The 27,542-nt window shown below is 42.4% G+C and overlaps 2 protein-coding genes across 19 annotated transcripts in view; one reads left to right on the top strand and one right to left on the bottom strand.

The window, feature by feature from the left end:
- The window catches only part of INTS9 (integrator complex subunit 9), an 82,816-nt gene extending 82,727 nt beyond the window's left edge, over positions 1–89 (bottom strand). Inside the window, exon 1 of the mRNA XM_065681909.1 lies at positions 9–89. Within this exon, the coding sequence (XP_065537981.1) occupies positions 9–17 (9 nt within the window). The 5' untranslated portion in view covers positions 18–89. The remainder of the gene's footprint in view (positions 1–8) is intronic.
- Positions 90–470: 381 nt separating this feature from the next.
- HMBOX1 (homeobox containing 1) overlaps positions 471–27,542 on the top strand; it is a 113,887-nt gene continuing 86,815 nt past the window's right edge. For 14 of the 18 annotated variants that reach the window (XR_010613285.1, XM_065681902.1, XM_065681907.1 and 11 more), the window contains exon 1: positions 471–632. The gene's annotated coding sequence lies outside the window, so the exon portion shown is untranslated. Of the gene's footprint in view, positions 633–743; positions 817–1,220; positions 1,392–2,137; positions 2,261–16,851; positions 16,945–27,542 lie in introns of those variants that run through there. The other 4 variants (XM_065681893.1, XM_065681891.1, XM_065681896.1 and 1 more) reach the window with 4 other exon arrangements.

Here is a 27,542-nt window from a genome sequence, read left to right as displayed (position 1 = left end):
GCACTCACCAGCTTCATGCTTCCCCCGGCTCTATTTACCAGGACAATCCTACCCACCCCCCTTCCCTTCCCTTCCTGCCCGCGCCCCACCGGATCATGGGACTTGCAGTCCCGCCGCCCCCCCGCCCAGGATGAGGTCATTCCCGAGGCATGCCGGGAGTTGTAGTCCGCCTCTCGCTGAGCCCCGCGCTCCGCCGGCGCGCCGCCACGCCGAGGCGTGCTGGGAGTTGTAGTCCGCGCGCGGCGGGTCTCCCCGTCACCCTGGGGAGGCGGGAACTACAAGTCCCATGGTCTCACATCGGCAGCAGGTGGGAGCTTGGATGTTGATATCAACATGGCGCTTGTCAGACAGACAAAGGCAGTCAGTCTGGTGTGATTGAGCCAAAAAAACCCAAACAAACCCGAGGGAGCGGGCGAGGCGCAGGGAGCGGCAGGAGCCGGGCCGCACGGGGAGGGGTCCCTGGTCCTCAGGGGGCTGGGGAGGGGGGCGAGGTGGCCGAGGGATTTCCTGCCCCCCATTGTCCTCGCCCCTCAGCGCTCCCGTTCATCTCCCCTCACGCTGGGGCAGGCGGGGGGGGACCCCCCCACTCCTGCCGTTACATGGTGAGGTGGAGGCGCCGCCGGAACACAGAGGTGAGTGCTGCTGGAAGAGGGGAGCGGCGGTGTGAGGGGAGGGGAGGGGACGGGCGGGTGGGTGGGTGGGCTGGAGGAAGGAGGGGAGCGGGGGGCGGGCAGGGGGTCCCCCCTCAGCCGGCGCCGCGGCCACCTGCGGAGAGTCGCGCCGCGGCGGAGAGCGGGTTTCCTCGTAACGTGGGATGTGCGTGAGGGGGCAGCCTGGGCGGGGGGCGGGCAGGGGCAGCCCAGCAGCCGCTTCGCCGGCTGAGTTGGAGCCGCGGCTCCGAGGGGCTCCGCTTATCCTCGGCGGCCCCGGAGCAGGGGAGGAGGACGGTGGTGTCCCCGGGAGGCTGCCGCGGGGTCTGCGGGAGGGCAGGGCCACCTCCGGGCTTCACGGGAGAGCCCTCCATGGTTCTTCCTGCCGTTTATTTATCTGTTCTTGTTTCTTCCACCCCTCTCCCCGGTGGGGGGCACGCACTCCTGGTGGCGGAGTCCCCTCAGCCTGGGTGGGTGCCTTTTTGTATTTCTGTGGTGTTTCGGTTTTGTTCGTCCCTGAGTTTGGGGCTGGGCTGCTGCGAGACCCAGCGCGGCTGCAGAGGGCGGCGGGGCCCCGCTATCTGTCTCCGGGACCTGGGAGGTGCCCTGGCCCGGCCCGGGGGAGGCCGAGGGAGGCTCCTACCCCGCGGGGCTCGAGACCGGCTCGCCGTACGGGTCGCGCCCGGCATCGACACCCTCACCGGTGCTCTGCCACGCCGGGGGCCTGTGGGGCTGTCAGAGGTGTGCGAGGGCTCCGGGGGCTCCTTTCTAGGGGAGCTAAGTGCTTTGTGCCTATGGTGTGAGGGGAACTGGGGCCGGCTGTTCCGAAACCCCTCTGGCTTCCAGGGCTGGGGCGCGACGAAGAGGGCGAGATCTGTTGCAGCTCCCGGGGCGTTGAGAGAGGGTTTTTGGGGAGGGCAAAGGCGTGAAGCCGAAGGTTGGAGAGTTTAACATGAGAACGGGTGGGGAAGGAGGAGGACCCGGAGGGCAGTCATCCCTAAATTGTGGGGGGAGAGCTTGGGTGGGGTGTCAGACGCTTGTTTATTTTGTACTTGTTGGGAAGAGATGGGGATGGGGTTAAATGCATTTGTAGCCGCGCCTGGGGTATTTTTTTTCGGAAGAACTGTGTGTCTGACCGCTGGACCGGCTGGAGGAAGCGGCGGGGAATGCCGCTGGACTGTTCTGCTCTGGGTCGGGGTTAAAACATAAAAGGGGCGAGCGGTTTTAGGTGCAGAAATACACATGCGAGGGAGAGGGAGCCGAGTTCTTCAACCTCTGTTTGGTTTGGTGGGTTTTGTTTTTTTTTTTAGTTGAGCCTAGTTTAGTCTCTTGGTATGTTTGCAGAGCACTTATTCGGGGAGCATTTTTGTCTTTGTGATAGGTCTGAAAAAGCCTGACTCGTGTATATGCTGTTTTTCCCCCGTTCCTTCGCGTTAGGGACAAAAAAAAAAAAAAAAAAGCTTTTTTAGGGGGGTGGGGAGAGAAGAAGGAAGAGGAAATGAAGATTGTGAGCGTGTTTGCTGGTTGCCTGTGGAATCGGGTGTATCTCAGTTTGTATTCCTGCTGAAGTAACGTTGGGACTACAGATAAGTGGCTTTTAAGTACAAAATGTATGTGAACAAAAGGTGGGAAGATTTAAACTTTGTAGGGAGGAAAGTGTTAAGCTGATGGCTAGGGCACGCTTTTAAGAGCAGTGCTGGATCAGATCTCATAGACACTAGCTACGTGCCCCTGCTTCAAACTGATGGGGACGGAGAAAAAGAAACTGGTGGGGAAAATAGCCCCTTCCAATTTGCAGGAATGATGCCATGTAAAATATATATCGTATCGGAAAGAGGAATTGTGCTCTGCAGACAATTTGTGGGCTGGCAAAACCCTGAAGTGCCTGCTTGCGTCCCGTGATATGACTAGCTCATTTCTGCAGGGCTCATCAGGTACAGACTCTGCTTCCTTCCTGGGATGGTGCAGCTGGCATTTGATTTCCTCCATGGATGGGAGAGGAGGAGTCCTGTGCAGTTTTTTTTCCCGAGATGATTGCATTTTCTTTGGCCTTGCTGTACCCTGCCTCATTAGTAGGAACTGCATCTATATTTATTTACCATTATACTGTGTCCCTTGGGATGTGGGGTGTAGTTTGGAGTAGGTATATATGGATTTATCACTCTAAATGTTTTGGGGTTTGTTTTTTTTTTTTTTCCTCTCATCAAGCTAGGACCAAATCCGTTAACAGCAGAGAACAAACTTAATTTATTTCTGTGTTTTGCATCTCTCTTTTTGCCATTTCTCTTCCAAATTGCTAAGAAAACATCTCTCAGATGTGGATGGGGGAAGGAAGTAGGGGAGAAATAAGAAAGGGATGGGATATGTTATTTGTGCAGGAATGCATTTGTTATCTGCATGTTCTGGGAGCACTGGGCTCTGTGAAAGAGCAAGGTTTTGATGCTGCATCTGAAAACTGGGGTTTGGGAATGCTGTTTTTCCTCATGTGAAGCTGCTTCTTCAGCCCCACAACAGCCACAACTTTTTCTCTATGGTTGACAGAATTGTCTGACGAGCCTGGGCATGAGACTAGAAACAAGGAACTTGTGTTTTACTCAGCAATGTCCATTCTTCCTTCTATCGTTCCTTTAGCACCAGTGCAAGCACCAGAGCAGGCATCAGCATTTTTACTCCTGTGTCATCCAACTGTTCAGAGCAGGTCTAGACGACATTGTGGTATGCAGACTGCCAGCTGTGTTACAGGAATGCTAGCTTAGGTGCAACTGCAGGATTTTTAAAGAGTGGTAAGGAAATGTTGAAGAAAATCCTGTGTGGATGAGGCCTGCTTATCTCTATAACTACTTCACTGAGCTGTCTGAAGCAATTCCTTTCTATTTGTTGACCTTTCTAGAAAACGTGGAGCTCTCTAGCAGCGTGATTCTGATAATTCCACACAGTCAGTAACCGGTGTCAGCTGCAGAAAGCTTACTTCTGAGGCAGATCCTGTGTGGGTCTTACTGGTCTCTTTCAAAAGGATATTAAAAGTTCATGGTAGTCCTGTGTTTTGAAAATTAAATTATTATGAAGTGTTTACTTTATTGTAATAATCCATACATTCATGGAAGTGTTTACTATGGGTTTTTTTAATTGGTATCTGAAGCTGGAAAAGCAGTGGGGTTCAGACATTCACTTTAAAATTATTTTTAATAAGATGATTTTTTAATAAGCATGAATTCAGGAATTGTTCTGTTGTTAACTTTTAGGGCTGCAGGGTTTTTGTTGTATGTCAGTGGGGCAGTGGTGAAATTTGGGTCTTTTGGATATGATATTTGAGTGAAGAACTGAAAGAATTAATGAAACTGAAACATGAGAAAGGAAGAATGCTGGGCTGTCCCTTTCATAAAGGGATCTCAGAAGATGTTTGGTTGTGTATGTCAGAAAATAAACTAATTTGCATGAAACGACAACACATTTTAATCTAAAGAAAGCAACTTGTGCTTTACAGGGATTTCTGTGCAGAGCTTTTAGGGACACTAAAGAATTAACAGTGTTGGGATCTGTGGCAAGTATTTTTTATCTTCTGCAAAGTTTAGGATTTGAAATCAAACACTTGAAAGGAATCTGTCAGCTTAGGAATCCTGCTGCACAAACCCTGTGCTGTTGTTTCTTCTATTGATAACTTTATGCGGCTTTGACACTTCCACTGAAGTCACTAAAGTCGATTTCACTTTATACTGATTTTAATGGAGCAGGCATTGGATTCTGCATACATGTCCTCGTGGGATTGGGCTTTAATTATACCTACTGATAATATGATATTGTGGGTTATCAATGAAGTGAGACCAATGTCATCATTATAGTAGGATTTTTAGGAGATGATGGTAAGAATTCAGATTTTTTTTCGTCTAACTCATATCCCTAAATTTGGTTTTATATATAAGATTACTAATCAACTGTATTTTGGCATTCTCGTATTCCTGTATTGACTAAAGCTTTCTTCTGACATATAGAAAATTAGGATGGCTGGATAGCAAAGTATACTAAGAGTTCACGTTTGAACACTCACTCATGCAGACTGATTCTATGTTAGCTATGAGTGCAATTTCCAGTGTTAATGCTAAAGATAAGTGTTTTGGCAAATGCTTTTAATTTGGGGAACAATGCAAGCAAGAATAACAGGGTATGAAAAGAAAGTGTTATTTGTCATTTCACAAGGGGCAAACCAAGGTGTAGAAGGATTAACTTACCTGGGTTCTGACGCGGAGTCTGGCAAAACTAGTCATCACTCTCTGATCTCGAGGGTTTGTCAAAGCTTTAATCAGAGGTTTTCTTCCTTTCCTCATTAATTGGCTAACTTCTGCATTTTGAAAACAACATCTAGAGATAATTTTTCTTTCATCAATTTTCAAAATTTATAGTCTGAAATTTTTTTGGTTGTTCCTTTTTTTTTTGCCTTTTTTTTTTTTTCCCCCCATTTCTCAGTAAAGCCTTGAAAACACAAGGTTGGAAAGCTTCTCCCGAACAGCACCTCCCTGACATATGATACTATCTTGAAACAGCCTCTGACAAGTGAACCCTCTCATTGAAATCATGTGAGGAATTTTATTACTCAACTCTGAAGATCTTCTGGGGGAAAGGAGGTTGCAAACTATTAACTATGTTGTCTTCATTGCAAGTTGGCACGTGAAATGTCCTTATGTATTGAGACAGTCATGTGGCCACAGCCAGAAGTAGAGAATCGGCTTTGTAGTTTCTGACTAACTGAAAATTTCATCCTGTAACTGTGAGAAAAGCATTTCTTTTTGTGTTGTGCCTGCTAAAAGGAGATATATTAGCTTGAAATCTGGTCTTTAAACATGGTTTTGTTTGATTTCCTTCCCTCTCCTTTCACTCGACTGGGTGCTTACACAGGGTTAGCCTGTGACCATAAAAGCATGTGGAGGAGCTTTTATGATAGATAAACTTGAAAAGTATATTGTGTTTGGGATACTTCTGCTTTCTGCTGTTGCAGTCAGATTTACCAAGAGCTTGTGGCTCATGCATGCTGCCTACATGATATGCTACTGAGCAAAGTGCTCGTTTCACAGTTATGAAACTGCTGCTATGACAATTACTGCATCGTAAAGCCTAACCTAATCAGAAGTGATCGATTTATGGCCACAACTGGTGTGGTGCGCTACTGGAGTACAGCTCTGATGGGTTATATCTGATCCATTATGGCCAAGCCACTGTCCTTCTCGTTTACTATTCTATGATAAAATAATATTTCGTACCTTCATTTGTAGATATTTAAGTGCTTTACAGAGGTATCAGTATTTTAAAACTAGAGAAACTGATGTGTAAGGGCCAAGTGACTCACTTAATGTCAGGTACTGAGTCAGTGGCAACTGAACATGGCTGTCTCTATTCCCCATCTATTGCCCTCTTACATCTGTGATATATTAGTATATATTAACCATATAAGGAATTTATTGTCATCTGATGTGCTTGATAAGAATACCTAAGTCAATGAGACTTTTTACAGTGATGGGAGGATTTCTCATGTTCCATTGACTTCCGTGGTTTGAGACTTTTCATCCTTACTTATTCAGTTAACTTTGTTGCTTTTAAATCCATTAGATTCCCCATCTCTCCATCAGGCCAAAAACACCACAGGGTAAACTTTCTATCAGGCTGTAAGGGATGCCCCTTTTTCTTCCAAGGCTTTTCTTCTGTTTTGATTAATAGGAGTTTTTCAGCATTGTACTGCAGCTCTATATTGGGAATGCACATGCATGTTTGTTACTTGGATTGATTCAGCACCATGCTAATGGAGACACCAAAAGACTGAACAGTTAGTGTTTTGATGCACTTTTTCAAGAATTAAAAAAAATAATTTATAGCTGGTGGTTCTACCCGTCTGTGTGCAGATTTCCCTTTCCCAGTTCTTAATCAAAGCTGCATGCAGAGTCTGAAGACTGCTCTTAAAGCTGGGAACTACTGGAGCGCAGTGCTTCTGGCAAAGTGCATTCTGCTTTATCTTTCCTGTGCAGCCAACCAGAAGGTCAGTTAACTTTCTTCTGCAGAATTCCTCTTTGAACGTTTACCTCATTGTTTCATGTTGGTTTCAGTGCAATTACTAGTCTGAAAGGTATTGCCAAGTGTAGCCCTTCATCAGGTTATGTGTATATGTACCCCCAAGTGCCTTCTGTAATATGGCTTGACAAAGACCTGACTCGGGGTGTCTATGGCATGCTGGTGAGGACTGCTTCCAATCACTGTTTGACCAGTGGGTGGAGTGTTGTTTCCAGATCTAGTGAGGAGTTTCTTGCAGCCCCAGAAATCAAATTTTATTACCCACTTCATCTGTAAAGGTGGCATTCTTCTGTTCTCCATACATATGTCCATTTAGGCTGTATTAAATTTATCTGAACCTCATTCACTGCTGTGGAGTTAAATGAGGTCTTACCACTGAGCTAAGGAAGTAATTTACAAACCAGGCATACAAAAGGTTAGACCAGATGATCCTTGAGGTCCCTTCCAGCCTGGTATTCTATGATTGAGACATACTATGTTTGGCTTTACCTCCAACTAAATCTCACTTGCCCTGAATTCCAGCTATCGATTTTCTCTCCACTTTTGAACTTAATATTTAAGTCTTATGTTCTTTCCCATTCTTGGAAAAAATAAAATGAAATTTTAAGTTCAGAAGTAAAATTGCTACTACTTCTGAAACAATACTGTGGGCTACTCTTTCAGTGAGCCTTATGAACAGCCAGTTCTGTTCTGATAAGCCAATGCCCTATCAATTGGGAAGTACAGCATATAGTCATTTCCTGCATTTTGAGCTGCCCATTTCTTATGAGCTCCGAAGCAAGCACTGAATCTGTTTTTTGTTCTTCTAGTAGTACTGTAGTCCTAATGGAAGCAGAAAGCATTTAGTTAGTTCATAAAATAAAAGCGCTGTTTCTACTTGGATATTTATTCTGACCTTTATTTTGGACAGTTTCTCTGCCATGATCAGATTCTCTGATTACAATGTCAGCTTTCACTAGAAGTCTCTTTGTGATTTAGCTGGCTGGGTTTTGGAGTTTGAGCAGCTGGGTATGCAGCAGCTCTGACATGCAAGTAGTGCTCAAATGTTGAAAAGGAAAGTTCTTTCTGGCAGTGAAATCGTGCAGGGCTCTCATTTCTGGACTCTGCCGTAGGTCTTATTTCATGACCCAGGGCAAACTTCTTGACTTGCTTGTGTTCCAGTGTGTAATATGAAAATAATCCTTTCAGGGGTGTTGAGATGCTTTCATGTTCGTGAAGTATTTGAAGATTCTTGGCTGGGTGGTAGTGCATGCTGCTACTTTCAGTAGTATAAGCAGGAATGTCATAAGTGTATTTACACAGAATAAGAAGTAGTTATTTAAGCTAATGCTGATTTTTCATGCCACAGATGGGAGAGGTAAGTAGCTGCTCACAGTTTTCTCAACTAAATTGTATTATGCATGATTTCCAGACATTGTAGTTGGTCATTCACTGACTGCATTTCATGGGGGTTCCATCTGTTTGATGGAGCAAGGCTGTTTAGTGGTGAGTATAGCAGTCTGAAAAAGAGGGAACTTACTGAAGTTGAAACTTACTCCTCCCTCTTTAATTTCGTGGTCCGTAGAAGTAGAATGATGTTAACATATTGGAGATTCATAAAATTTAAGGTGAGAACAGACAATTAAATTGCCTTCTCTGATATGTTTTATATGCTTTGTATCAGAAGCTTTTAAATTGTGATCACTCTGAAACTGAGACCAGTTACTGATGTTTGGCTAAAAACAATTCCAGAGCTTTCCAGCCTTGAGTGTCCATCATCAGTAATTTCAGACTCATCACCTCTCTCAGTAGTTTGTACCGTCTCCCTGTTAAAAATAAGTGGCTGATTTCTAATTTGAATTTGTCCAAGTTCTACCACTGGTTCTTGTTACAACTTTCCTGACAAGATTAGAGCCCTTTAGTATCCAGTACTTTCTTGCCATGAAGGTACTTACACTCTGTAATCGAGTTACTCGATTGATAAGGAAACAGAGTTGAGCTTTTAAGTCTCACTCTGAGGCATTTTCTCCAGCACTCAGATCATCCGGTGATTCTTCATGGTCTCCATTTATTTTTAACATCGTGGAAACCAAAAATGGTTAATGTTCCAGCCTGTGTCTGCTCCATACTGAACGCCGAGGGATGACAGCCCTTTTTGCTATGCAGCTATTTAAGAGGTTCACAGTAGCCCTTTTGCGTAGAGAAATCCTGTTTGTGAGCCTTCATCTTCCACCGTTGATATTCCTTCTCAAGTCTGCCATTTGGTAGTTAGTCTACATTTCTTAGATTGTAAATTTGCCTTTGTATTCGGATGTGTTGTGCTCTCCTGAGCTGAATTAAGGTAGGTATTCATATTGTTTCCCTGTCCTTTCCTCATAATAATGTATGTTCCTGTAGTCCTGGTGTCAGTCACAGATTTTTATCTGCAGTGATAAAAATGTTGAACTGCATCAGACCTTAAATTTAGTGACAAAAAAATTAGCATGATGCAATCCCAGGAAGTAGATTAAGAACTGGCTAATTGACAGCTCTCAGATACGAAGCAGCCAATGTGGATTGCCACTAGAACCAGAGTACGCTCTGTGCACATACTTTGTTCTGTTTGACTATATTTGTAATCTCGAAGAACAAAGTTAGGCCTTTATAGAGACGTTTTCCATTAAAGCATGCTGACTTGCACTACTGATGTCCTTGTTCTTAAATTCTTTACTGGGAAAATATATGTCGTCCCCCGTTCCCCCCCCCCCCCCCCCCCCGGTTTCTCTGGGTGATTGATACAGCTGGCCACTTTACACCTCCAGATTTATTTCATCCACTTTTTGAGCATTGGCGTAATATAAACATCCACCTGGCCTGGGGGTTTGCCCTAATTTTCTGGAGAGTCACTCATTAAAAAGGAAAAAAAAACCCAAAACCCAAACACCCTGCAAGACTGCAAGAAGCCCTCTTTCGTGCCTGGTTTTTTTTTTTTTAGGCTGATTTAAAATGCTTCCTTGCTAATAGATTTGCTGAAAATATCTTTTATTACTGGTGAATTAGAAGGTACTTCATGTGACGGAAGCACGTTGCCCCAGTCTAACTGAAAACTCTTCACAGTGGTCTTTCATTGGAACTCCTTTCCACTAGGAAGTTACTGTTTTTTAAATTGTATTACTCTTTATTTGTTTTTCATATCTTGAATCTTGCCCTTTAGTTAGTAAGAGGAACATACCAAGATCTTTCTGTTCCTGAATGCCTGAAAGTATAAAGTCGCAGCGGTTTCGGGGTAGCTGTGGTGCATCTGCTGCAGATTGCATGGCAGCATGGAAGTGAAGACCTTCTCCAACCTTTCCAAGTGGCTACTTCTGAAGACACTTGTGAATTATCCTTCGGTTAATTTCATGGGCATTATTCTCATAAATATTGGTGTCACTCCTCTGTCACACTCAAGTAAATTCTGTTTTATTCATAGCAATCTGCTTTCTTGCTTTTTGTAAAAAAATGCAGCTGCCCTCACATGCTGGCTGTTCCTGTGAATTTCCTTTTTCCTGCCCCAACCTGATTCAGGTTTTACTTCCCTCCATGTTGCAGCTGTAATCAGCACTGCACAGGAATGTCTCTTTCTGTAGGGGAGGCTGTATTTTTGCCATTGCTTTTTAGGATACTGTATATTATGACATCTTGAAAGCAAATCTCATTTAAATACCACTGTCAGTGAGAAGTGAAGTGTGTTGTGGTTTGGGGTTTTGTCTGTTTGTTTTTTTCCAAGGAAAGTGTTTGAAGGGACTTGTTCCCTGAGAAAGACCCTGTTTTGAAACCTGCAAATTCCAGGCAGATAAAATGCAAAGAGGTTGGGCGAGTATCTAAAGTTTGGGATGTCTGCTTCCTTTCTTGCTGTCGAGTGGGAAACCGGCCACAGCGATAGGCTTTGAGGAGAGATTTGGAAGGGGGAACAAAGGAAAGAGGACTGAGGAGCAGGATCTCAGAGGCTGGAAAAGATAGTGTAAAAGAAGGTATGCCATTTCTGCTGTGTGCAGTCTGAGGTGTGGCACTGGGGAAGTCTGAGGCAGGTAATAGGAATCAAAAAATGTGTGCTGTTCGGTTGGACATAAATACTTTTTATAATGCGAGGCTCTGAGCTCAGCCAGCGGCTTTCCTGCCTCCTAGCTAAATCGGTATCTGATTTTTCTGTTCCTCTGCTGTCTTCTTGCAGGAGTTGTTTATTGACTGAAATTGTTTCCATATGGCTGCAATGTAGAGCTTGATTACATTAAACCTGGTGCTTTCCTGTGGCATTGCTGTGCTATGGAAAGATCATCTCTCTTTCTGTCCTTCCAACCTCCCCTTTCTCCATAAAACCTTGTTTTTGGAACTTGTAACTTGTTTAGGTACTATCTCCCTCTGCCCTGAGGCAGGTTCTTTTTGGGGTCTTTATTGCTTAGATGGGTTATGTTTGCATATAAATTGCTGTTAAAATACTTAAGATGACGATTAGTGGTTGCAGTTTGAGAGCATTACTAGAGCTGGGGCCCCAGAGTGTTTTAAGCACTGAACAAGTAATGCAGACAAGAGACAGTCTTTACTTCCAAAGAGCTAACTGCCCATCAGGGCAGTCCATTTAGATGTTTCTGTTTACACTAATGATCAATTTAAATAGTGCTTCAAGAAGGTGTTAAGATTCTCGTACAGGACACTTCAGGATGCTAGAGGGCCAGATTCACTTTTTATCTGGAGTCTGGGAGCTACCTCTAGTTTGCAGAAAACATCTGTTTAGAAGCAAATGGATGCATCTGTATCTTTGATTAAAAGCTGATTGTTGGCCAAGTAAGCTAGCAAACCCAGCAGTGAAACATTTCTTACCTTCTCTTTGAAATTACACTCTCTTTTATAAACTTGAGTTTATGATATGGATACAAAATTTGGGTTTTGTTAAAAACATTTTCTATTTAAATAGGTTAAAATATAGAAATACCTTTTTTTTTCTTAAGCCTAAGCCATCTGTTGTAATGGCCGCAATTCTTGTAATGTATTTAAACAGAACCTAGGCAAGGTGGTTTTACTGCCACTATCTCAAAGTCACACCAGTGAAGCGATGGTTGTCAGTCTTGACTGAGCGCATGGAACCAGATTCTGATGCAGTAGTAAACCAGTTTTTGCCAGAAGTAGCCTTTTCTGCATGTGCATGGAGAATATTTTCTGGATTTCTGTATATACAGATAGTTCAGATCACAGACTTAATTCAAAGCTGAGAAACCATTTGGGAGCTGTAAATGCAGAAATGCTTGTTTTCCTCGCCTAACATAAGGTGGGAAGAAGTAACAGTGAGCAAAGAGATTCACTAATACTGAAATCTTTCAGTGGAGGACACAGCAAGGTTCAATTCACTTAATAAAGAGAATACATTTGTTTTCACTAAAGCATTTTAAAATGCAAGCCGTGTTTCTGTAGCCCTTTTATGCATCCAGCACATGTGATGTATCATTCAAGATTAATAAAACTGTAATACATAAAAGCTGGCATTTTAAAATTGTTTTATAAACAGTCTGGCTAATAACCTGGGGTGGAAACTGAAGCACAGGTATGCTGCTCAGGCCTTTGCCTTTCTGCGGTGTGAAGCTCCCTCCAATCTTTTTTTTTTCTTTTTTTTTTTTTTTTTTTTTTAATTCAATGTAACATTAAAGCTCAAGGGCAGAAATAAGCTTTCCTGCCCATGGGGTATCCAGTAACTTGCTGGGCACTGTAGGGCACTTTGAGATGTTCAAAGTCTATGAGGCAGGTTCAAGCCACAAGTTATTTAAGTGTCCCTCATTATTTAGAGGTGTTTGACTGACGAGCTGGCAGGTAAAAGGCAGCCAGTGCCCATGAAGCTGTCATGGACATCTCCTCTGCTTGTCCTTTTCCTTAAAGGACTTGCCAGTGCCCAGTGCTTGTACTGAAGGCTGTAGGCACCTTGTTCTGGTTGGGATATTGCAAGTCTTAAACTTGTGGTCTGATGGAGCTGCCTCACTTCAGCTTACACCAAGGCACCACACTTCAACCTTTTCATTCTCATTTGTATTTCTACTTTAGATTGCTCCTTGACTAGCATGCTTTTTTTTTGTGGATTATTTGATAGATCATATAATAGCAGAATCGCTTGGGTTAGAAGGGACATTTAACACCATCTAGTTCCAACCCCCTGCCACAGGCAGGGACACCTTCCACTAGACCAGGTTGCTCCAAGCCCCGTCCAACCTGACCTTGAACACTGCCAGGAATGGGGCAGCCACAGCTCCTCTGGGCTACCTGTGCCAGGGCTTCACCACCCTCACAGGGAAGAACTTCTTCCTGAGATCTCATCTCAGTCTCTCCTCTGTCAGGTTAAAGCTATTCCCCTTGTCCTGTCCCTACAGGCCCGTGTTATTTAGCCTACTGCCAGAGATAAGGTGAACTTCTGATCTGTCACCACAGCCATTCATACATTAAATCTGATTTTAACTGAACTTAGTCTCTATGTTGAGTTTTACAACTCTTAAGTAAACGTTATTTTGTAGCTGCCTGTATTCAGAGGTACAAATTAGCGTAGCTCTGCCATTACTGCAGATCAGAGCCTTACTTCACACAACACTTTCCATGATATATGCCCTTATTTATAGAAGTAGTGTGCATGTATTGCTGCTCTGCAGAAAAAGAGCAGCAAAGCAAGAACCTCACTGAATTCATAATTTCGAAGTCTACCATGTAAAATGCCAATTAAACAATTGGCTTCTAACCCTCCCTTATGCCAGCCATAGTGTTAAATCTGGTGAGAGTAGTATGTCTTTAAGAACTGTTATAAAAGGCTTTAAATGGTACACATTTCAAGAATAAAGAGAGGAAATAAATGGGGGACAGGATGAAAAGCCTGATGATGTATCTATACGAAAACTAGTTGTTTATTTTCCCTGTTTGCACATACTGCAGAATTGTGGAGGTTGGATAACACCTCTCAACCTTGTCAAGTCTAACCCCCCCTCCATATGCAACTTTCTAGTGCAACTTGCTTTAAAAATAAATGTGCAGGGATGTGATGACCCACCTGGATTTAGGTTGGTGCTGGGGTAATAACTGGACTACAAAGACACATCTTCCTGCAAAGACGTGTCCTCCTACAAAGACAAGCTGCCTCAGAGCTGCGAGATGGGGATACCCATACGTTTTTTCATGGTGGCTTTAGAAACCTGAGACAACATTGCTCAATTACTTTAGCAAGGTGGCTGATAAAAGCCAGAGCTAGAAAGTTAGTTAAAATGGGATTTAAGCTAAGTTTATAATTGGGAACTGACTTCAAATGGCATAGAAACAGCTATGAAAGACAGACCGTCACCAGGAACAACAGAAACAGGCAAGCAAGACTCAAGATGCAGTATTTTCAATTTCTCTAGTTTTTGTGAACACCAGTCACCGTCCAAGACTGTCCTTAGTGGCTACAAGCACACAGAGCTCATCATACTCAGCACATCCAAATTAATGCGGAAGAGTTTAGGTCTGCTCAAGTAATGTCTCCACACAATTATACCTCAGAAGTCATAACCCCTCCCTTTAAATATTTAAGAAAAAAAGAAATCCCATTTGCAGCCAGAAAATACACTGGTATTACTGCAGTGGCAGTATGGCCCTGAGACTGCAGTCTTTTCTCAGAAGGAGTTCTCATTAGAAGAAAACTGAAGGATCATCATCTTTATGCAGTGTCCTGTGCTTATTTGCAGGACTTTTAACACATGCTGTTCATTATTGGACATTTTGAAGAGTGGGCAAGGGGAATAAGTGTTTCAACCCCAGCACCTTTGAGGTTTTTATGGAGAACATGAAGAACACCTGGGAAGCAGCACCCTGGAGGACACCAGAAGCAGATTTCTACCATGATGTGTTGGGGGAAGGCTTCATGTAGTAAACTTCTGGAAATCTCTCAAAGTTACTGGCAAACTAATGAAACTTCTTTAGTGTAAAGGTGCTCCTTGAAGGCACCTTTAGCAGGGTTTGAAGAGAGGTGAAGCTTTGGTTTTGTTTTGGATGGTCATCCACTGAGTGAGAAGCAGCATGCTGCTCTGACATGGAAGAAGCCAAAATCTGTGACAGTCACAATTTACCTTTTCTTCTCCCTTTCTGTGAAGATGACAATGCTGAAACCTAAATGGGCTCATCTTAATTTCAGCTCCCATGTAGCTAGTGCATTTTATTTTGTGGGGCACACAAGAAAACGAAGAGCTTCTCTAGCCTACCTTTCCCCCAGCATTTAGCAAAATAGGGAGTAGAGAGATCTTCAAGATAAATCAGGATCTGTAGGCATCCTGCTTCAGCTGCAGGATTTACAGCCTTCCATGGAAAGTTCTGTCTTCGCTATGTATGCAAGCCATCTTGTCCAGAGAAGGTGACAAAGATGCTCCGAGGGCTGGAGCACCTCCTATGGAGAAAGGCTGAGAGAGCTGGGCTTGTTCAGCCTGGAGAAGAGAAGGCTCTGGGGAGACCTTAGAGCAGTTTCCAGTGTCTAAAGAGAACGGCAAATCTGGAGAGGGGCTTTAGACAAGGGCCTGTAGGGACAGGACAAGGGGGAATGGCTTTAACCTGACAGAGGGGAGATTGAGATGGTGTATTAGGAAAATGTTCTTCCCTGTGAGGGTGGTGAGGCCCTGGCACAGGTTGCCCATAGAAGCTGTGGCTGCCCCATCCCTGGCAGTGTTGAAGGCCAGGTTGGATGGGGCTTGGAGCAACCTGGTCTAGTGGAAGGTGTCCCTGCTTGTGGCAGGGGCTTGGAAGTGGATGAGCTTTAAGGTCCCTTCCAACCTAAATCATTCTGTGATTCTGTAAATCCAGCAGTCCTGGAGGTGGAGGAAAGCCCCTGAGAATTGGGCAAACTTTTGATACCTCTCCAGCATAGATTTGTATATAATCTCACTCTGTGCTGCACCTGTTAGGTGTATCTTTTGTATCCTATTTCTTCCATTTAGTGAAGATTAGGTATGTTAAATCCTTAATGGCCTATTTGTCTAGACAAACTACCATCCTGAGCTGTGTCCATTGCAGTGTTTTCCACCTGCATAATGTCACATACCCGGAGGCTGAGTAGCCTTGGTGAAAGGAGATGCTTTTCTTAGTTCAGTTCCTAGCGTGCAAATGTTTTTAATTGATAAATTACTTCACATTTTTTTGGATGGTCGGGTAGTTTTACTCCTTTTTTTTGGTGTCTCTGCTCAGTCCTAACCTGTGTCGCTGCAGGCATGAACAAATACACTTTTTAAATTCTGTGTGCTGGGTAGTAAATCTTTCCCTTTTTGCATCCCCGCTCCCCCCCCACCAGTTACCATCCTCACCAGTCTATTCACAGGGCTATGTGTAATAACTCTCTCATTTGGTTCAGATTAAATTGGTTGGGGTAACCTGGACCTTTGCGTAGTATTATGCTTGATCCAGCCCAAGTAGTTTTGTTGAAAGTTATCTGGGGAGTGCTCACCCAGAATTCCATGCCACTCTTGCAAGTGCTCCCTCCTGACAGGGAGGTGATGGCAGGAGAGACAGGTCACCCACAGGTTGGCTTTCTGCTGACGTACCTGCATTCAGAAAAATCCATCTGTCTGCATTCAGAGTAGTGTGAACGCTGCAGAACAAGGGCAGTGAATGATTTCTCTCCAGTTTAGGTCATCTGCAAACATCTATAGGACTAGCAGTTACTGTTTAACTGCAGCTCTGTGTACTCTTCGTACATAAGGACTAAGTCTGCTGTCACTTAGAAAATGTAGGGGTTTTCCTAACTTGTCAGTGCCTTTTTGGTGTGGTATGATTGCTATTCGGCTGTCATTTCTCTTAACTTTTAAAGCTCTCTCCAGTGTATGCAGTTTTGTATCCCATTAGCTTGCTCTTTCTCATGCTCATCATACTGCAGAGTAATCATCTCTTTTCTGTTTCCTAATACTGTTGGATCTTTCTCTTTTAAAACTGTTTTGAAAATTCTTCTTCCTATAAAATGCCACTTGTGCAAGACTGTTTTCTTGGCTATGGTGATATTTGTTAAGTCTTGAACGAGAAAGTTCACAGTGTTTTAGTTTTTTAGTTTTTTTTTAAGACATGTATTTGATAGCTACAGCTTTTTGGAGCCTGACTGCCTCCTGGTTTACCTAAAAGGTTATTTTAATTCTTTTTAATAGGATATGTGTGAACATACTGTTTCAAACGCTGTACAACAGGAGTAATTCTGTGGGGGCGGGGGCGAGTTGGAGGCAGTGCTTCAAACGAAGTTCCCGTGAGCTGCATCATGGAAAGCACAAGGGTTAGTGTTTTTCTCCAGATGTTAATCTGTTTCCTGCTTTTATTTTAATGTATGCATATAAAAAGATTTTGGTTTCTTTGTCCCTTTGCACTTGAACTAGAAACTGTAATCTATTTGTGGTGCATAGTAGAAAAGTATTTTTTTTTGTGCATTTGGTTTAACAGTTTCCCTGTAGAGGAAGAAAAACCCCGATTGAGACATCGTTCCAGTGAAATATAAAATGAGTGGACTGCAATATCTGAACTTAGCGTTGTCACCGCTAATAGGAACAGAAATGACAGAACAGATTGAATGGTCCCTTACTGCCTCTGTTTTGGAGAGAGCAAGGGAAAGCAGCAGGCTGAAGAGAATAATCTGCAAGTAAATGGCTGTGAAAGACATTTGCATTTCTCCTTGCAAGAAGTTGGTAACGCTTCTAATAGGAATGGACTGGAAATGGTTTTTCTTAACCTGAAATGATTAGCATGCTAAAATTTCATTGCTGCTGCTGATTTCCATCCAAAGATTTGTTTTACAGCTGTTATTAAAAATTTATGGGGCAACTTGAGATCAAAGCAAACATATATTCTCTTTATTATGTAAACTTGGGCTTTGTGCAACATATGCATTGCACTCCTACACTTTATGCAGGAGTTCTTATTCTAGCAAAGGCAAATAGCATTTACTCTGTGCAGTTAGACCTGAGATATGGAGAAACAGGGTTATATCCTGGTGATTAATGGTGGTCTGACTCTGTTTTTTTCACCTATCTCCCAAGTAACTTCTTAAGAAAAGGAAGATCTCTCCTGTGGTTTAGGTGCCCATTTCCTAGTTGAACTCTTCTGTAATGTGCTTGTACTGTGTTGTGTCATGCATGGTTTTTCTGTTCTCCACATAACCTTGGTTTTCCACTGGTGTGCTGAAGGACTACCTTGGACTACCTTTCACTTCTGAAGGCCTAGACCTGGAAACACTTATATAGATACTTAACCTTATGTGACAGATCATAGTTTCGCAGTTAGGGCTTTCGAGTTCAAGTGGTGTCAAGGAAGGGGGTGGTCTATCTTACGCATTTGTCCCTGAGAAGAAGGCAGCCCTCCCTCCAGGTAACAGGCTCCTGATAGACGCTTTCTATTCATTCATACGTCTCTGAGTATTTTCTTCTTGTCCTCCATTCTTACCTTGCTGTGTAAAAAAGCAAGCTGTCAACATTGGCATCTTTTATCAGATTTTTAGGTTTTTGTTTTTTTTTAATGTCAGTCTTGAGAATCTACATGTTATCGAACAATCTCATATTTTAGCAGGACCTAAGATCTCACTTTTGCAATGAAAAGCTTACAGATATGAACCCTGATGGTTCCAGTTTGAGAAGACAACCTGAAAACCTCTAATGGCATGGTTTCTGAAGGTTGGTTGTCTTCAGGCATCTCTTTGAGATTTGTACATGCCAGTTCTCCTTGGGTTTGTATTCCACTTCTGACCTGTCCTGTGTCTCCAGCTGGTTCGTGGTTTCTGAGCTCTTATGCAACCTGTTGCTTTTGCACTCAGTGGGGTTTGTGTATGCCATCCTGGGCATAACTTAGCTCTTGGTGTGCTGTGACTTTAAAGCATGATAAAAGGACTGTTAAAATGGGTGAGGGAAGGCAAAAATGTGAAAAAGCTGTTAGATCTTAAAGATTAATCAGCCTGGTTTAAATAGCAAGCAAAGCTACAACCATTCTTTTCTACACAGCATGTTTTCTTCCATTCTGCTCTTGCAAAGTTGTTTCTCTAGGGGAAGATTTCAAGCTCCGTAAGATTGTGTTCCTCTATTAGTGTCAGGACACAGGGTAAGATTATTTGTGTGAATATGTAAAACCAGTTACATTACCTAGGGTTACTTTCATGCTTTCTCGCTCGGTGGAATTATGGCCTCATCTTGCACCATGGCTTATCTATTACTCTGTTTATACCTAGCTGTATTTGCAAACTCATACTCTTGTGTGTGAGCTTCCATCGTAAGTGAGAGAGAAGTCAGTGTAAATGATAGGGGCTTTCTAGCCTGTGCAGGTGATAAAACCAGTCCTATTTACAAATACTGTGAAGAATATACAGTGAATACAGTGAATATACAGTAGTATTTCACAAAAGGGGTACAGCCAGACCTAAGGTTGCTATAATTATTTAGTTGGTTAGTTGTTTTCAGTTTTGGTTTTTCATGTGAGGAGTGCATACCCCCACGCCTGGAAATCATGTTCTGCACCCTTAGAACACACAAAGAACTGTTTCAGCTTTGCCACAAGGAAAGAAGTGATACGAGGAACCTGAAAGATTGGGGCACTTCCTAAAACAGATCACGTTCTGACACTTACTCTTCCTAGACCTGTATGCTGTGGCAGCCACTCATCCTCTCTTCTTCCACCTCTGCTCCTCTGGTTTGACTGCTTGCATAAGTAGACTCAAAGAAAGGTTGAAAAACTCTGCTGGGGGAGGTGGAGCAAGGGAAGCTGGTAAAAATGATAATTTATTCTTTTACATTTTCTTATCCAAATTGATTACCAGTTGTGCTTACGAAGCACCTTTTACAACACAGATCAAAACCCAAGGAGGTCTTGCTTTAATCTGTGTCAAACAACAAGTTTCCCTGTTAGTGACTTGCTGATTCTGGGTGGTCTAGAAGGTATTAGAAGGGGTGCCCTGAAATAGCTGCAGCAAAATTAAATATTCTGTGCTCTACTTACGGACGTGTTCTCCAGTGCTGTTGGTGCTTCTTGGTGTTGTCTGAGAAATATAAGCTGAAAGGATGCAGGATTTTGTATCAATATTTTAATTAAGAAAATGTTCTATCAATAAGGTTAGTGGTTTTATGACCCTACCACTCCCATGTATCTTAGTGGGATGCAGGATGGACCATGGAGTTGTTTCCAAAGTATTGAGATTTAGGGTTAAGAAATGTCATCTTCTTAGCCTTAGGCAAAACAAATCAATGTATAGCGTATGGGTTAAACTGCACATCCTAGGTGGTTAACAGGCCTGTTCCGCGCATCCTACCACTTTGGGCTGTCTGTAATGTTGATGTGTTTTGCTACCATGTAGGGTTGTAATGAGAACTAATAGTTCTCAGTGTGCCTTGGTGATGGAAACATGTATATATGTGTAACTTATAACTGAAAATGTGTATTCATGTATTGAATAGCATTTGATACAAGATCAGAGTTTTCATTTATGGGGACACTACGAGCTTTTTTTCATGTCACCCTGTCAAAAGCAGAGAGACGGCAGGAAGTCAGTGTGGATCAAGTTGACATGGAGAACTATGGGAAGACGAAATGGCAGAGGTGATCAGCAGTGGATGGAGAGGTTGTGTGGTGGTTGGGAGTTTACTGGGGAGGGTTTTGCTCCTGATAGTGGCTTAACTCCTGATCCATTAAAAGTAGTTATTAGATTACCTGGCAAGCAAGAGAAAATAAAGATAAACAAGGAGTTGTGTTTTCTAGCACCGGCTGTCCTGTTGCTTCCCTAGGTATGATTTTTTGAGGGCCATTTTTGTTTCTTTTTCGCTGAATAGTGGACTCATATATCCAGTCAGTTAAGGGAAAATAAGAATGTTGCACTTGTTTGAAATATATTGGAAAGGAAATAGTCTTAAAGGCAACAATAAATGCTCTGGTATAATGTAGACTAAACCATACTTAAAGCAAGTCTATATCCATCATTCTGATATACTGAAATCCCAATCTGCTGATTTGATGTCAGGATGATGTATTACGACCTTTTTATTATTTATTTTAAGGTTTAGTGGCAACTTTATAAAAACCTAAAGCGTGTCTGGCTCTGGTTGTAAGGTTTATTGAATGGCTGGGAGAAGCTTTTAGATTTGGAGCACAAGTGATGTTTTTTTTTCATGTTTTTATACACACAAATGCATTTGTATGTACATAAAATTTATGTTTGTTTATGTATGTAACTTACAATAGGTGAAAGTGCAACCAGGTGTAAATCACAGTTATGTCCATGGGAGTGGGTAGAGGTCAGTTCATAGGTATTGCCTTGCTGTGTTTAGGAGAGCTCCTACAGATGGAGAGACAAGTTAAAACTGATGGGGATCCAGTGTAAGATGAAATGGGTACAGGCACTCACAGTAGCACTCAGGTTGTGCAGATTTACTTAAATTGCTTTGAGGTCTGGTTTAATCATAGAATCCCAGGTTAGACAGAACCTCAGGGATCAGCTGGTCTAACCTTTCTAGGCAAAGCATGACCTAGACTAGATGGCTCAGCACCTTGTCCAGCTGAATCAACACAGTGTCAAATGTGTGGGTATCCAGCACTTCCCTGGGGAGATTATTCCAGTGGTTGGTTGTTTTCATTGTGAAAAGTTTTCTTCTTGTGTCCAGTTGGAATCTCCCCAGAAGTAACTTGTGCCCATCAACCCATGTCTTTTCCACGTGATTCCTTGTGAAAAGGGGGCCTCCATCTTCCTTGTGCCACCATTTAAATAAGGGAACATGATGCAGTCTCTCCTGAGCCTTGTTTCCAGACTGAGCAAGCTCAGCTCTCAGCCTTTACTCATATGGCTGGCCGGTCCTTGGATCATCTCTGTGTCCCTTCTCTGCACCTTCTCCAGCCCATCCACATTTTTTTTTGTAGAGTGAGGACCAAGCCTGAACACAGTATTCCAGGTGTAGCCTGGCAAGCACTGAGTATAGTGGAACAGCACTACAAACTCCAAGTGGAGGCAGGACCTCGTAGCCTCTGCTCTTTGAATTGCAGCAGTAGTAGTGCTTTCTAGCTAACCTTGTCATTAAGGTCTTCACAAAGACTAGCTTTGGCCTCTTAGAAGACAGAGAGAAGTTTCTCCAGGGAGCAACTCAACCTGAAATTAGGTTTCTGTTTGGAATAATCTGTAGAGGACTCTTTACTGTTAAGATATTTTGTAGAGGATTTTGTAGGGGATTCTTCCCTCTGAGGATGCTGAAGCCCTGGCACAGGTTGCCCAAAGAAGCTGTGGCTACCCCATAACTGGCAGTGTTCAAGGCCAGGTTGGACAGGGCTTTGAGAGTCTAGTGGAAGGTGTCCCTGCCCATAGCAGGGGGCTTGGAACTATACGAGCTTTAAGGTTCCTTCCAGCCCAAATTGTTCTGTCATTCTATGACTCCTGCCTCCATTACCTGGAAGAGGGTCTAAGGAACCTGTTTGCTTGTCTCTTAACCCACCCAAAACAGGAACTGGCTAAACTGCCCAAATGCCTTTGGTCTTCCTGTTGTCTTCTCCCCTTCCCTTAGCTGCTTAGGGCAGAGGTAGGACTGCCTTCTAGGTAGGTAAAAGATCTGTTGGATAGATTCCAGAAGTTCTCATACCTTCACTAAATGCGTCCCATAGATGCTGTATTAAGTGTGGCTTCAGAGGGTGAGTGGTTGATGTGTCGATCATCGCAGTTAACACTGCAGCGTGTAGATCGATTTGAATCAAAGTGTTTCGAATAGCAGGCAGGAGACTTTGGTTTGAATAATTGATCTTCAGTGTTGTTTTGTGCATGTATGTATTTAGTTCTGCAGAGAAAGTCAGGTGTCAAGAAGTAACGTAAGCAATTACATTACTTCCTATACATTTGTTGAATGATGAATTAGGAAATGGTTAATTCTCTTCATGTTTCCCAGCTGATTCTTATTTAAAATCTTGTCAAACTACATTTGGATGGAAAATAGAATTCAGTTGAAATGTGCAGTTTTACTTGACATGAAGGCTGTGTTAGTCTTATGTCAAAATACAGTTTTTCTTTTACAATACATTTATGAAATACAACGAGTCTTGTCTGGATAAGGTAAATTTCACTTAATTTCTGGTTACCTTGCCCTTCAAAAACATGGAGTTGGTGGAGCTCATCAGCTTATTTTTATTCCTCATTTAAAAGCGAGAAACTGTTTTTCCTGCTTTCTGAATTCCCAGCTGATTTCTCAACTTTGAAAGCAGTAGGCATTGAACAGAGCTAAATAAGCAAAGTAAAAAGAAAATGTTTGTTCTTTTGTACTTGCGGACAAGGATACTGCTTGAAAGATGGGTTGGCACTTAATCAGATGCTAGTTCCCAGTGCTCACCAAGTAACTTCCACTAGTTCACTGGCTAGATCATCTTTTTCCCTTGGGAAATATTTGCAAAACACGCATCTTACTCATTTTTGTAATTTCATCTATTTTAAATTGGAAAGTAATTTTAAAGCTTTTATTTTTAATCTGCATGACTCCGCAGCAATGCAGATGTACCTTTGCCTTTGAGTATTGCAGCTGTGTTTGTGAAACCAAGGGCATGTGTAATGGCAGACCCAGCCCAGTCAGATACCCTGTAGCTGAATGTGGGACTGGCAGGGCATGCTGCAACCTGGCTCTCTTCTGCTGGTTGGGGATCTCCTGTATGCGCAGCCTGGTACTATGGTGTCTGTTCTGCTTGGCGGCCTCATATCCCAGATTTGGGCTGTCCCCTGTGACCACCCTTTCGGTGGTGTGTGGGGCTTGGGACAAGGAAGGAAGTTTGTCTCTGTGAGGGTGGTGAGGCGCTGGCACAGGTTGCCCAGAGAAGCTGTGGCTGCCCATACCTAGCAGTGTTCAAGGCCGGGTTGTATGGGGCTTGGAGCCACCTGGTCTAGTGGAAGGTGTCCTTGCCCGTGGCAGGGGGTTGGAACTGGATGAGCTTTTAGGTCCCTTCCAACCCAAACCAGTCTATGGTTCTAACTGAGTATGTTTATTCATGGCCTGCACATCTGGACTCAGAACAGAAGTGACCCGAGTACTGTACTTAAGAGTTAGCTCTTCTCTGAAGATTATGTCTACATTAAGTCCTCTAGCTGTTTAAATGATGGGATTTGATTTGGCTCTTCTGTTGTGCCTGCTCCTAAGTTTTTAGGGTGAGTCTCGGGAAGATTGTTGGAAAGGAACTTAAATTACTTCAGTTGAAGGATACATTCATGGCAGGATACTTGCTGTGTAACAGGGCTCTCTGTCAGCTATTTTGAGCTTGTTTATAGATAATGCTTGCCCTGGCATCATTCATAGTACTCCTTCAACTTTTAAATCCTTTAAATGCAAGTTAAACATAGACCATCTACTAAATCCTTCGAAGCTCATGTGAGATGTTAAAGATGGCAGCTGTGTATCCTTTTACTGACCAAGCAGTAGTGCTTGAGTGGATGGCAGAGCTGCAGTCTGTGAATGCTAAAATTGGAATTAGTTCATAGAAGAATAAGAAATGGTTTGAACTCTGCTGAAGGGAACACGGGAAAGTCGCCCTGCAGTTGCTGGAGCAGGAGCTCAGTTTGCAAAATGAGCATTCCCGACAGATGCAATTTCTGTGCGGTAGTTAAAAATAAATTGTGAGGAGTTAAAAAAAGTTGGGAAACAAATCTGGGCACCAGTTTATGGCAGCTCGAGTTTTCTGAGCGTTTGGGGGAAAGAATTTCTGAGATCTTGAGGCAGGAAATATCTGTATGCAGGCATAATAGTGTCTTTTGCTCTCCTTTTGGGACATTAATGTTTCCCATTCTGTAGATCTGGACTGTTTGGTCCCCTGAAATGAGCTAAGCTCCCTCTACTTTTTAAAAATGAGATAAACAGTGTTTTGCCCCATACAAGGAGTTGAGGAAGGGTTCTTTTCTTGGTTTGTCCAGATTTAGGGTATTTTAGCACTCAGCATAATGATTTAATATCTATAAAGTTTGTGGGGTTTGTTCAGTCTTGAACAAATAAAAGCCTTGAATATTATCTGAGTTATGTAATCTAAAAATGTTGTCTTTTCCTATTGCTTATTTTGTTTTATTTACCAATTAATGATAAGTGCACAGATTATAAATACTTGGACTTAGGTAAAACTGTTAAACTGTAGAGTGTTTCCCTTGCATTCCTTCCTTAGTTTGAAGTCAAAAGCAGAAAACTACTGAGGATTGATAGCTTTCTGAATTTCTTAGGAACAGATTTCTTTTTCCTTCACTTTTTTCCCTGCATGTGTGTTGGAGATGCCATTTATGCTCTGATCCTGAAAATGCTGTAGTAATACTGCTAAATCCACTTTGAATTTCCTGAGTGGAGAGGCTCATGCAGTCAGGGCCGTGTGCTGTCTATCCAAGAACTTTTTTCAAAATGGTAACTTTATATGAGAAATTGTAGCACTATTTAATCTTAAAAGTACTGTAGTACTTTAAACTAAAATGTATTGTAATTGGATCAAAATGACCGTGATATGGTTATTATTAGCTTTGTGCTGTTGCCTTAAAATGTTTGCATTAAAAAAAAAACTACTTGGCACTCAAGACAACTTCGCTTTTGTGTATACCAATAAAAAAGGTAAAAGCATTTAATGTTTACTCTTCATTTTTGAGACTCATAGTTTGTGTAGAATGTTGTGCATGGAAAGTATTGTCTGAATTCTTAGTAGCAGATTCTTGTGCTTTCCCAGTGTGCTTTATACTTGTTTAATTTTATATGATCCTGACATCCTTGGTGCACTCTCCTCCTTCCAGTTTCTCCAGCATTTCCTTTCCTCATTGTACCTTGAACTAGATGCTGCAGGAAAGAAAGTGGAACCATGGAGAAGAGTTGGTGTGATGGGTGACTTACAAAAGGGCTTGGATCGTATCAGAATCACTTGAAAGCTCAGGTGAAGAGTCAGAGGGAGAAGGAAATTAGGTAAAAGTGGTGGGAAAGAAGTAAGTACATCAGAAATAGTTTCTATAGGAAAGACTAAAGCAGGCCAGGGAGAACTGAAACAAAAATCTTATCTTTCACGAGCACGGAGGTTGGTAGGTTCTGGCTAAGTTGTCACCTTTAGAAAAGGCAGGTTTGTTTTAATGAAGGAGCCCCTACACTGTGTTAATCCCGACTTTGCTCCAATGATCAATGCAGGAAAACAGCATGCTGTGAAAATTTACCACTGTAGATCAATAGTCCCTAGCTACGCGCTGTATTAAAGATAATTGATGGGCTGAGGGGCTCTTGTAAACACTTGTTTGTCCCATCAGCATGTTTGCTTGTTTGTTGATGTAAGGACATCTACAGAGCAACCATCAGCTGTAATATATTTCTAGTTTTACTTGGGATTTCTGCAGAATGTGCATTTGTTTATCTTTTAAACCACTTGAACATCCCAAATATGATTAGGCATAGAATCATAGAATAGTTAGGGTTGGAAAGGACCTTAAGATCATCTAGTTCCAGCCCCCCTGCCATGGGCAGGGACACCTCACACTAAACCATGCCACCCAAGGCTCTGTCCAACCTAGCCTTGAACACCGCCAGGGATGGAGCATTCACAACCTCCCTGGGCAACCCATTCCAGTGCCTCAACACCCTTACTGTAAAGAATTTCTTCCTTATATCCAATCTAAACTTCCTCTGTTTAAGTTTTAACCCATTACCCCTTGTCCTATCACTACAGTCACTAATGAATAGTCCCTCTCCAGCATCCTTGTAGGCCCCCTTCAGATACTGGAAGGCTGCTATGAGGTCTCCACACAGCCTTCTCCAGGCTGAACAGCCCCAACTTTCTCAGATATCAGTGATGGAAATGTATTAATTGATAGTGTCTTTTATAAATTTTTAAAGGAGAACACAGAAGCCTTGCTTATGTTGGGTGAATTGAGATTTGGAGAAATAGTCAGCTGACTTTGGCCCTTAGATGACATTTTAGGGGATAAATGATCAAGGTTATGCAAATGAAGGAATTGATCAAACCTAGTGATTTAAATCACTTTGATTTACATCAGCAAGAGGGAAGCTTTGATTTAAATCATTGATTTTAATCTTGTTTTGGGATTGTACTTTCATTATTTTCCTGAAGGCAGGTTGATTTTCATTGGCTGGTAACTATTTGAAGCATGTTTATTTGCAAACAAGTATAGCTCTTAAATTAATTTCTTAATTTGTTTCTCTGGGCAGGAGGAAGAATGCTTAACTAACTGGTAGGGTAAGTGGGACAGGGATCTGTCCTTAAGCAGGTACATAATTTAACAAATCCTCATTGAAATTCTTTAACATTTACATTTTCTAGAATTTGCACCTGAGCTTTATATAGATGAGGATTGGGACTGAATGTAAAAAAATCTCACCTGTATTTAAATGCTGCTGTCTAAAAAAGCCAGCTTAAAAAAAAAAAATAGTAAAAAAAACCCAAAATCATCTTATAAATGTTTAGCATTTTAAAACCGATACATTAAACAAAGAAAGCATTATCTGCAGTTAATGAACTGAACTGTTTCCAGATACCATGTCCTTCAAAGTGTGAGAGCTGGTTGATCTTATTCTCTTACCTGTCTCTTACTCAAAGATTAGAAGAGGAAAGCAAGCTTTCCTGCTTATTTTTTTTAATGCATTTTATTATTGTTATTGTCTTTAAACTCCCAGTTGGTTATTCAGCTTTTGAATGAACAAGTAATTCATTTGAGTTAGATGAATAAACTAAAATGAACAAAACACTCCTTATATGTGCAAAAGAGGGCAAAAGTGGGTTAGCACCTGTGACTCTCCTCCAGATGCTTATGCTGTAGTTTTCACTGGTTCAGGAGTCGGATTTATTTCCCTTCCTTCCCAGCCTCCCCTGAACAAAGCAATAGCAAATGTTGCTAAATATTTTACATGTAATTTTAAATAATGTTAT

Source organism: Lathamus discolor, chromosome 5 (assembly GCF_037157495.1).
Source record: "Lathamus discolor isolate bLatDis1 chromosome 5, bLatDis1.hap1, whole genome shotgun sequence".
NCBI lineage: Eukaryota > Metazoa > Chordata > Aves > Psittaciformes > Psittacidae > Lathamus > Lathamus discolor.
This window is presented reverse-complemented; position numbering and strand designations above follow the sequence as displayed.